We start from the raw sequence: 12256 nt of genomic DNA on the forward strand, positions 1-12256 counted from the left end.
ATCTCAGCATAGATAAGAGAATGTCTTCCAATATCTCATGTCTGCTACAGTAACCTCCATTTTTTTGTCTCTTCCTGCGGTGGTTGAGAAGAAAGAGCCACTTCTTTTACACCTGTTTGAGCTAAGCATCTAGGTAACAATTTTAATCTGTGCATTAACTAGAAAGTCAAATGCCTTCATCAACAAGACATTTACCACAAAAGCCACTAAATACATGAAAGGATCACAAGCTTTGCCTATACACGTTTATGTTTATATATACATATATTGTATAAACAAAACATCAAAATAATTAAGACAAAGAAAGATGAACTTGCAGCTGACTATAAGAAAAACTGTCCCATAAAGCCATACCTCATGGGTATCCAGTATATTCTTACTTTGTCCCTGGCACACAGGTGCATCTTTTCTGTCAGCTTCCATCCCTGCCACAGCCCTCTTTTAAGTAACTTCATAAAGGGAACCGTAATCATTCTCTGCTGCCAGATACACCTGCTCCACAATTTATTAAACAAACCTTGAGAAACAAACCCCAAACTCCAGTATTCACTGCTGTGATCTAGACACAGAGTCACTGCGTTAAATCATCAGCGCTGTTGACTTTGGTGAGTAAGTTCTCTATTACTCGCGTCCAACTAGTTTCGACTGTGGATATATCTTTAACACTGGTTTATATTATGTCAACAGCCAGTTTAATTTAATTTTCCTACACCAAAGAGCACTCAGAGTAGGAATATGAAAGAAGCACATCGGAAAAAAAAAAAAAAAACAAACTTCCTCTGGACCGCTAACCTAGCAAAACGTGGACATCCCTTTGGCGGCTGCCTCTCACCGGGGCACCCACCGGGCAGCCCCGTCACCCTCGCCTCCCCGGCCGACTGCCCTCCCTCCCTCCCTCCCAGCCTTACCCTCGCCTTGCGGCGCCGGTGCCGCTCCGGGTCCGAGTAGGTTCTGTCCACGGCCAGCGCCGTGTCGCTGCCCGGCATGGTGCCGGTGCCCCTCAGCGCCGCCGACAGCCCGACACCCGCGGGGTCCCGCCGAGGGACACCCAGCCTCCAGCCCCGCGCCCGCGGCACTGAGGGGGCTCTCGGCCGCCGCCGCCGTGCGGGAGCGCCGGGCACGCCCCTGCCGGGCACGCCCCTCCCGCACCGCTCCCCAGCGGCACACCCGCATTAACCCCTGAGCCGGGCGGCGGCCGCGCTCTGGCGCCCACCGGGCGGGTCCTGAGGGGGCCAGGGAGGTGCTGTCCCTCTCCTTCGATAAAGGGAGGGCGCCTGAAGGGAGAAGAGGGTGGGAGCGGGCTATAAATTGCTTTGTTTGTTTAAATTTGAAGGCGTGTCTGAGGGGACGGCAGGAGCTGTGGCACGATGATCTCCCAGAGGTATGCCTGGGTGAAGGGGTGGCAGTCCCGTTCCTCCTGCTGACAGCCGCCGGTTTGGTTCAGCTCCAGCTCTTAGGGGGAGTTACCATCAAGCAACCATCTCGAGTTCTGTTAAAACAAATCTAGACCCTGTGGCTACAGTGAAATCTCACAAAGCAGAGCAAATCCTAAGGGTTCAGAAGTCCAAAGGGGAAAGAAAGGAGAAACCAGAAGTACTGTGTGTCATTTTGGGGCAGACTCACTTGTAAGGTATTGACTGCGGTAGCATAAAGCACCCGGGGCACTACTGAGTAACGCTGCTTGAAAGCCCTTGATACCTAGACGTTTTTGCAATCAACATGTTATAAAAATTCTATCAAACCAACTAAATAATCAGGGTTTATATTTTTCAAAGTGGTCAGTGGAGCACAGCAACCAATTCAGTCCCCTTTTCTGCACATTACACAGGTGAGATAAATCCTTCAATGTTCTAGCTTCAAACCATATATGTGAACACTCAGGGAAAACTTGTTTTCCAGGGCACATGTATGCCAATGTACTTAAATTCCTAAGAGTTGAGGGGTGTTTCTGACTGATTTTCACATTTATCTTCAGATTGCCAATGCTGAGGAATGCATTAAGTGACAACTTAATGAAAAGTGTAATTGAAGTACTGTTTTATAATCACCCATTAAGTTGTACATGACATGTACTTTTTTCTTTTCTGGAATAAACAGAATACTTGAGTTACCACCTTTAATTGTTACACAAAGTAAATCTGGAGTTCCTTCAGACCAACTCCTTTGTAACAGCAGCAGGACTTCACCTTTTAGAGACAATTGTTATGATGCCCGTGCATGAATCACACTGCTTTTCTTCTCTAGTTGGAGACAGCAAGTCCCAAGGCATGTGCATGTATAAACACACATAAATCAACATAGCTAACTACTCTAGAAAGAGCTTGCAGCTTAAAAAATTATCTCCCTTCCACCATTTGCATTTTTATTACAATCATATGTTCTGAGGTAACAGTACTGTCAGAAGTTAATTATTTGACACGGGGGCCTCCTTAGTGTTTTCAAGTAATGACGTCGTCATAAATGAAAGACCTGAAATTCTAAAATAAAAATAAATATTAGACCTCACCTTCTTGGCAGGTGTTTCTTCTTCAACTCTAACACCAGTTTTAACAGTTGTCCCAAAGTAAGTAGTGAGTGGGTTTACTAAAGGGAGCGCTATTTTACTAATGCAGTATTCAAAGTAACCAAACTAACACAGGATACTGCGAGCAGGTGGTGACTTGCCATCCTTCCTATACTTCTTATAGAGCTGAATGAGTTAGCTGAAGTTGTAAGGCTCCTGGGGAAAAAGTGGAAATGGAAACTGTTTCTTCAGTCTTTCAGCTCAGACATGAACATTAATTCATGTGCCAGAGGGTGGGGAACTCCTGGAGGTAAAGGTGAGTAAAAAATTAAATAGGCAAATTTTGTGGGGTTTGAGGTTTTCACTGAAGTAATAATTGCACATTTCCAAAGGGGATTGTGTAGTTTCCAGCACCGAGGATGAAACATCTTTATTTCCTCAGAAACTTTCAGGGTTTTTTTTTTAGCCTTGCCAGGTGTAGTTGATCAAAGCATAGAGAGGGTAGGCAGTTGGAAAAGGGACACATAAAAGGCTTCAACTGCTTGGCATTTTAGTAATATAAGGCTTATCATAAATCATAACTTTATTCAAAAGTTTAAGAGTTTTATTTAAATAATATCAACTTTATTTAAATAATACCAGAAGACTAGTCAAAAAATGGTGAAGCTTCTCTTCAGGATAAAAAGAGTTAGGGATGTGCAACACACATTTACAGGTAGTATTAACACAATACATTCACAAAGTGAATATAACTATTATATCCACAAAGAAAGCGCTCTGTCCTAATGTAGCTTCTAAGAAGAGAGGATAATACAGTTAGTCTCGTAAGACCCCAGTGCTGCATTGGTTACACCTTCCAACCAAACCTGTGGATCCATTTGCTTGGGCACCGCTCTCAGTGGTGCATACCAGCAACAACAGCTCCCATGTCCTGCACCAGCAGCAAAAGCCCTGGCACTGGGTGGTTCCTGGATGAGCTGTGACTGCAGAACAGCAGGCTGGTGAACCAGGAACAACTGCTGCACACAGCAGCAAGTTGTGGTGGAGGAGAAATAGCTGCTTTGGTAGAGGCACCTGTCCCACAGGTCAGAAGAGCCCTTCCACACAAGCTGAATTAGGAGCCATTGTCATTTTGACAGTCTCTGCAAGTACCTTATCTCAATAAATGGTTCTTTTCATATGCTGGCATTAAATGATCTGCATCTTCAGAATGTAAGTTTATGTCAAACTGTGGTGTAATGCAATTCTCTGGCCAAAGGCTCCCTTTATCTTTCCTTCTCACACATGTGCCGCCAGGGCCTTCCTGGCCTGAAGTAGGAGCAGGAAGATTCTTATCCTATGGCACAACTGCAAAATAGGTTTCATTTGGCTTGACTGAGCAAAGACCAGTCACCCTCCTCTTGCACACACAGCTGATTTGCACAACTCTCCTCCTCTACCCAAAAAAGTCAGGAGGCCCTGCATGGCAGAACATTGCACAGCACAGTACTACTGACAGCTTCACCAGGTACTTCTCTCACTGTTATTTTCAAAAGCTCACAGAGTTTAAATAAGTGTTCTTCCCACACACTGCACCTGCTCTCAACCAAACCTTTAGCCCACTAAAGCAAATCCTTCCAGATACTGGCAGGAACATGAGGCTGGAGTCACACTGACACAGGTAAAAGCGGTAGCCCATATATTAATTCTCTCATCCTTTGTTCTTCTCACAAAGTATTTTTAAAATTAATTTCTAAGGTTTAAGTGAATGATAAAAGTGTTAAATCACTCCAGCCAGCCATTCTGCCAGTTTTAAAGTTCAAATACCTCAAAATTCCTCACTGAGTGCCCAGCTGTCAGCGTCCATCCTTTTCCAGTCCTTTCCCTCACTTCAGCGCTGCCATGATCCACAATGCTTAACTCTTTGTATTTACATTACTTTGTCTACCTTTTTAAAGTGACCTTTTAAAAAGGGATGCCAATTAGGAATGGAAGGGTGGTTAAACTTAAGATCACTATACAAGGGCATACACCACTGTATTTGACTTTCAGAGGGACAGACCCTCAATATTGCATTTGCTTGTATTGCCCTGTTCTGGGAAAATCAAATCTCTGGAAGTATAGCAGAGACACTGCTCTAAGGAGGTCTGACAGTTGGAGCCTGAGCTTTCTAACGATGATTCCTGTCTCACTCTTCCCTGCAGGAGCTGCACCTTTGCCATCCATTTCTTGTTCCATGACCATGTGTCATGCTTGCACAGAAGACACTGCACTCCCACCTGCAAGCCATAAATTATCCATACTGACTTATGCATAAGGCCATGGATGGAGAAGAAGCACCAGCGGCACCAGTGAGATTGCCTAGCAAAACCTAACTCCCCACACAACGTAATCCCATAGCTTGTGTCATAAACACACACACTGGGAAGTACCCTCCCCCTCCCCCCCAAAAAAGGGAAACCTTTATAGAGATGGAAGACATGGAAACCCTTTCTTTGGGAGGCTGGCTCAAGGTTTGGCCCTGCTCTCTTTCCAGTTTTATCATGAATCTGGATCTTGGCAATTTGCTTTACTTCTTTGGTTTTCAACTATCCTATTTGTACAAGGAGAAGCACAGAATGTCTTTCTCCTGTAGAGAACCCTGAGCTCTTCTGGAATTAAAAGTGCTATTATTAAATATTGTGCTCTGATGTTTGTTGGAAGAAATTAAACATATGATGTCAAGAGTATATTGGCAAAGGTACAATCAGGAAGAAGGTGAAGGTCCCTTTTCCCACAATGGTAGCATCTGTACTCTAAACAGGAAACTGGGATTTCTTTTGAGAGACTTTTTAACTTGCCACCAAATCTTTTTCCAAAAACCTGTAGCAACCAGCCTCCAGGGAAAGGGTCTATGTGAAAAGAGACTACTAACGTCATTTCTAAGTCTGACAGCAGCTGGGATAGTGGTGAGTGACACCGGTCATGCAGTTATCCCTGAGCATGCTGTCATGGCTTTCAGTTCATCTGCCAAAGCGTGAGCCTTTCACACCCACAGGAAAGGAGATACTTCGCTTGTCTGTACACAGCATAGACTACCAAGGGATCACACTGAGACTCTGCATTGCCAAGATGTGATGTTGCCACACTGAGACAGATTGCATTGCCAAGATGTGATGTGCATTCAGAAGATGTTGATAAACATTCAGATATAAAACTAAAAGTTTAAGTCAACCCCTTTCCTCCTCTGTCCACTCTTGACTAAGAAATATTTTATGGGCTTTCAGAATAGAATAGCTTAGGACACTCTGTGAGAATGCATTTTCTACGCAGTAAAAAACTGATAAATAAGACTTGTCATTGTGTATTAGTGAGATGTATTGATAGGGGGTATAGAGAAGCAAGTAAAAATCTCCAGGTGAGAGTAAGAGAAGTTGTCCTTCTTCATCCTTTCCCCTGCCTACTCTACTGTTTGTTGCTGTGTGATGAGAGGTAATTTTAAGCCCTTTCCTCATTCTCATACAGCCTAGAAAAATTCTGCTACATAATTCCTTACTACTGCTGCTGAGTGACAGTGATAGTGTAAACAGTACCTACAGGATGGTGGCAGTATTTTGCATTTCAAATGCTGTGAATAAGAGCCACCTTTGTAACAGACTTGAATGCCTACTGTTCTGCCTACTGGGGAATTTGCCTGGAGCCCAGCTATTTACATTAAAGATAGGCCATGTTCCAGGGGCAAGTATATAATTCTCCCCATAGCTAATGAATGGTTGCTGCTCATCAGCTTACAAATTTTCTTCTGCCCCATGGTATGTGATTTGGGGCCTTCTGAGAAGGAGTGTATTCAGCCTGTCTGGCCTGAATCAGCCACTTTGACATTACCACGATACACGCAGGACCAACAGCTGCAGCCTGTTGGCACATGAAGGTGGCCCATTCCAAAACACAAATATGAACTTGCATCCCAATCATTCAAACTGCAGCCAGAAGACAACCAGCCTGGATCTCCTATACTGCATATTCTGATGGTTACCTCAGTGCAACATTTTATCCTACATTAAAACAAGCACAGTAGACATAGCCCATGAGAACAAGAGTTGCGCTTGGTATGTGCCATCCTAACCAACCCTCAGAGCAGTGCACACCCCCATGAGGTGGCATGTAGCTGGGTAGGTGACATCTGAGCTCCTAAAGGCTCTGTAAGTCAATTTTCACCCTACTTACTGCTCTATGGCTATGGCTGCACAGATATCCTGTCTCAGTTTGTGGCTCACAGGTGCACACAGAGATTGCACATTTTGCTGGATAGGAACCTGGGGTTTTTTTGGTGTTTTTTTTTTGTTTGTTTATTTGTTTGTCTTGTTTTGTTTTTGGTTTGGTTTGGGGGGTTTGTGTGTGTGTGTGTGTGTGTATGTGTGTGTGTCTGTGAAGCACATTACATGGTAGTGGCCCTGGTTAAGTTATGTCATACTAAATGTGTGACATCAATTATTTCCATGTGAAGAGACAATGTCAAATGCAGGATTAGGACTAGTTAGCCAGTCAACCAGAAAACACATATTGGTGATGAGAGGACAGAAAAATTGATGATTATACAAGTAAGCCTATACCTCTTCCTAGTGAGTGTTGTTACGACACAGCCCTTTGGGGTTTACTACAATGATTCTGTCTACAGAGATGCAAGTTACAGGGACATGAAGTTCAATTTCCCTCACCACTTCTAAAGTTGACCACCTACAACTCATCTAACTGTGGTTCTGTTAAATCTAATTCAATGTCATACAAAAGCTTTCCTTTAAAACCAGGGGAACCGGCTTCAAAACAGGAGTGTTTAATGTCAGTTATCTGCTGGGTTAACTGGGAATTAATAAAAGCCATTATACAAATATGGTTAAGAGCCTATTTAAGATGAGTGTAATAAAAACAGTTTACTTCTCAATCTGCCAGACCTAAACAGACTACATTCAGTTCAGTTTTGGGTGACAGAGATTCGAAAGATTAACATCAACTATGCAGAAAAGCCCAAATGCCACTATGTTTAATTGGCATAAATTTTCTAAGTGCCTGATTTTAACAACAAACATTTTAAAGGCAACAAATCATAAACAAAAACCCACAGCATAGCAGATATTTGTATTATGCTAAGTACATGTGTATCAACCATTATTTTATAGGTATCCAGTAACATCTCCCCTTTCCTATCTAAATATAGCAATATATCAAGAAGTTATTACTATGTATTACTACACAATTTTACAGGATAGTTTTCAATGAATATATGATTATGAATATTGGAATCACGACTTAGATTGGAATTTAGATTTAGTGAATTTAGACATGAAACTAGTTGACCATAGAGGCAAGCCATAAGATATAACATGATCCCTATTTTTAACTATCCTGGTGTCAGATGCTTCAGAACAGTCTGAATAATAGATTTAAGCAAGGAAAAAAAAAGTGAATTTTTAGCAATACTCTTAATCATTCTTTGGTGCTTTTAAAATCATGATTTCATTAGGTATTATTAGCTACAAAAATTGGGAGATATTTTTTGACAGATTGAAGTCTTCTGCTTTATTCTTCTAAAACCAGTAAATTATATGAGATATCATACAGTATGATTTTCTTATCCCTGGGACCTGAGTTTAGAGGAATATATAAACAGCAGCTTATTTTGCAATATTTTGGGCAACAGTATCAACACAGTAGAGCCCTAGCATTTCAGGGGAGTTTCCCCCAAACTTACATTAATGGAAAATGTTAGAGTATGAGATCACTAGAAAACAGAACAGTGAATACGCACCATTTGCCAATAAAAATTCCTGTTCTCCTATATAGCAATATAATTTTCTGGAACAAAATTAATACCTTTTTCCCCAGAACAATTGCAACTGATCTTTTCTTCCTAAAATTATACCCACATAGGGTAGGAATTATTTTTCTTTAACTTCTTTTCCAACACAGCTACATTGGTGAAGCATTTATACATACAGCAATCCCAAGGCAACAGAAGCAAAGAGAACCTCAATGTCCAGAGATGCCTGACAGGATAATGTCCAGACAGATACCCTGCAGCAGACAGACTGCTCTGGGTCTGGAAGAAACTGAAAGACCTCTGCCCTTTCCACACCCACTGAGGTACTCATCACCAGCTAGCTTCAAGTGTCAGTGAAAGATGAAGCTGCCCCTCTTCCCTCTTCATCCCTAAACCTCCTCCAATTTTAGCAGCAGGATTTGAGTTGGTCTGATATGGAGGGTTGGTACATAGTTGCCTCTGCTCCAGCTATGAGGAGCTCCCCACTTCTTTTTTGTAACCACCTCAGGCCAACAATGTTACAGATGTCAGATTTTTCAAACCCACAAGAAAGGCATGACGTTATCAAAAAGAATCTCACAGACAACTCCTTACAAATCAAAAGAGAGGGGAAAAAATGTTATAATTATAGGCTTACCAGTGAAACTGTTCTTTTACATTCCCTTAAATTTGTGTTTATGTGTGTATCTCAGATACATACAAAGACTTATAAACAATTTGATTTAAAGTATAAGGGGAGAAATTTAATGTTCCAGTTAGTCTATTCTAATAAAGATTAATTCTTACATGTAAGTTTTGGAACACTGGTAATTAGGAGTCTAAGTAGAAAGAACTGGAACAGTATACAAACTAATAGCAACATAAAAACCATAATAACAATATGGTATATCTCCTAAGTAATTAAGAGTTCTAGGGCCCAGGCACATAAAAGTTATGACATAGTAGCAAAGCTGAGGAGAAGTCCTATTACATAAATCAAGACAAAGCCTTCAGGAAGAAGTGGTATCACAAAAATTCAGGATCTGACGGGTCCTTCCTAGCAATTCACTCAGATGCTCACCAATTTCAATGATTTTCAGCATTTCAAACACACAGGTCTGATACAATTACAAAACAACAGAGTATATTTTTTATTTGCACTCACCAAAATCTTGCATTTCTTTCAATGAAAGGTTGTCTTCTTCTTAACAATTCATTTTCTCACATCTTCTGTCTTTTAAGATTTCATATCATAAACCTTTCACAGCTTGAAAACTTAGCAGGAAAATGTTATTAAAAATTATTTTTCATTTCTGTCACAAATTTTCACATAAATAACCTACCATTTTCCAGCCGTTCTGTTTTGTGACGCTGAAACCCTAGGCATGGTTTGAGGATTTGCTTGAGCTGAAAGGCACAGCTGTGCCTTGGCTGGTGAGTGAAGTTGTGCTAGTTACATACCTGTAGCTCTGCTGTAGCAGCAGAGCAAGTACCAGCACGCAGCTGCAAAAGGCCACTCTCTCTTTCTATGTACGCCTGTTTCGTAAATGAAGGACGATCCCAGCTACAGGTGGGGCCTTCCCGGCACAGTCACCAGCTGACATCAGCGTCCTTGAATTTATGGGCATGGGAAGGTATCTGAAACCCCAGGGCCATAAAAAGAAATGGCTGGTTGCTGGTACCGCCCTGGAAACAACCCGTGCAAGCTGCCTGCAGGCAGTAACAGAGGCAGAGTATTCAGACTATGGACTGAAGCTGCAAGGAAAACCACTGACTGCTTGGAAGACACAGCTTCACAGTTAGCACGTAGAACTGATGACTGGCAGCCTGTTATGCTACATGTGTATGTACTATCAGAGCAGAGAGATGTACCTTTAATGCCTGCGTTTGGTGTAGTATCTTACCCTCAAGGGTGGCTCGTAATTTAGACACAACAATGGTGAGTTGCTCTGAGAGCTGATCCAGGTGAGAACTATTTCTGACAAAACAAAAGAAATTATTGCATTGTAAAAATACACACGTCTGAGTTTTATTAGCTTCCTCATCTGCTTCTTGCACATCCACTCAAGCTGTGGTATTGACGCAAGAAAAGTGGGCAAGGAATCCTGCCTGAGGGCAGAAGGCAGAACCTAGCAGAAGTCAGAAGTAAGGACTAAAGTTGATTATGCAATCACATTACTAGTTGCCAAAGGTTTAATTGTGTCATAACACATAGGGTATGTTTGTATCCAAAGACTCTTAACGTCAATACAGTGTATTTTTACAAGTTATCCTTGCAAAAGACATGGAGTGAGGATACAGTCCAATGTTAGGACATCTATTACTTATGGAAATTTGCAGAGGCACCCCAAAATGAACTATTAAACCTTTAAAATGAACTCTTTTCCTCATTTTTCTAATAGAACTTCAGTAACAGCATGAATCAATCAGGCTTTAGAAAAAATAACGAACAACTTCATCCAAGCAAAAACCTAGCAGGAAGCTTTAGAGCGTCTTCTGGTGAAGCTGAGATCAGCAATTATATCTGAATATCATACAGCTGCTGAAATTATGATGAAGGAAAGATGAAAACTATCAGAACTTCTAGAAGGATCAAGAATGCAAATGTGGCACTAGAAGAACATCTGTGAAGATAAAGCATTGTAAACAATTATCTGGTTTGCTAGAAAAGAGAAAAAAGCTTACTATATAACTAAAGTAAGTGACCCAGCAGAAATATGCTCGTCTTCTCCAAGAATGAGTCATCTCCAGGGGATGCTTCACCAAATCTATATAAACTTTCCCCTTGCTACCAATAATGAAATTTCCTTTAGTTATCTGGACTTCATATGGTCAGTCCCCAGAACTATAAAGTATTTATTTTTCTAAGGCATCCAGTAGTAAGAAATGAGGGCACATCTATACACAACTCAGCTTTGCTGATGGAGAAAAGAAGTAGATAAGCTCAACTAAATCAGCAGGGAATTGCTGCATTCCTTGATAGTGAAAGGAGACAGGCACTAGAATAAACATTTAAAAATTAAACAATGTCCCTAAGCATTTAAATAGCTTAAAGTGAATTGTCTTCCTAAGAGGAGAATAAAAACAAACAAATATTCAATAACTCTCAGCATGACATCCTCAGCCACCTATCAAAATCATACTGCAGTTTCAAATGAGAAGAAATTAACTGACCCAAATCAGCAGGTTTTTCTCCCAGAAGGTGTGAGGGTTTTTTATGGGTAACTTTTTATTTCCTCTTTGCACGTACAGAGCTAGACTCCCTGCAGCCTGTTTGCATTGTGACAAACCTCTTACTGAGTTGATTCCCCCAGAACTTCTTGAGATAACCCTCTTGTTTCCTTTTGAAACTTCTAGACCTAGACACAAACGAATGTGTGTTGGCAAACACATGCACGTGAGCATTTCCCACTCCCCTAGTTTTCCAATATTCCTTATCAGTTGCGAATGACACTTCCAGCAAACAAACCCTTCATGCCTATTTTCAACATCCTTATACTGGCCTGTAATGTCAGACAAAAGAATAACACTAGACTTTGAGGTTAAAAATACACTGCTCAACCTACCTTTTTTTTGTTCATTAGATATTCTACAGACTATGCATATGTGTAAACACACGTTTAATTTATGCCTCCCCAGTGCTTACAGCATTTTATAAGCAGAGTGAGTAGTTTACATGTGGCACTACTCCACAGTGTGCAGGAGGAACACTCACCTCACTGAGCTGTGACTTCAGTCTGCCAAAAGCCTGAGCAGTAAACAGTGAAACAGGGCGGTGGGAAGAAAGTTTCATTGAGAAAGGATGTACCCATCTTGGTACATTTTTACCCCAAAACCTAAAAAATAAGTGGACCTGTTCTGCTTGTTACAGGTTGACTGGAGGGGTTTCTGAACTGATTTTTAGTAATTGGTTCTTGCAAAAGACTTTTAAAATGCCATGAAATCGTGACAAACCTTTTGATTTTTGGGAACACTACAAACTTTCAAAAGCTAAGGAC

General features: G+C 41.4%; 1 protein-coding gene across 5 annotated transcripts in view; it reads right to left on the minus strand.

Annotated features, from left to right (window-relative positions):
* TMCC3 (transmembrane and coiled-coil domain family 3) overlaps positions 1-12256 on the minus strand; it is a 161731-nt gene that overhangs the window by 50019 nt on the left and 99456 nt on the right. The window contains exon 1 of one of the 5 annotated variants that reach the window (XM_027893456.1): positions 9602-9683. The exons of 3 other annotated variants lie outside the window; for them this stretch is intronic. In XM_027893456.1, coding sequence (XP_027749257.1) covers positions 9602-9604 — 3 coding nt within the window. In that variant the 5' untranslated portion in view covers positions 9605-9683. Of the gene's footprint in view, positions 1-908; positions 1024-9601; positions 9684-12256 lie in introns of those variants that run through there. One more of the 5 variants, XM_027893453.1, reaches the window with a different exon arrangement.

The sequence above is a fragment of the Empidonax traillii genome, unplaced genomic scaffold (assembly GCF_003031625.1).
Source record: "Empidonax traillii isolate 1590-97213 ecotype Southwest subspecies unplaced genomic scaffold, ASM303162v1 scaffold389:size961896, whole genome shotgun sequence".
Lineage (NCBI taxonomy): Eukaryota > Metazoa > Chordata > Aves > Passeriformes > Tyrannidae > Empidonax > Empidonax traillii.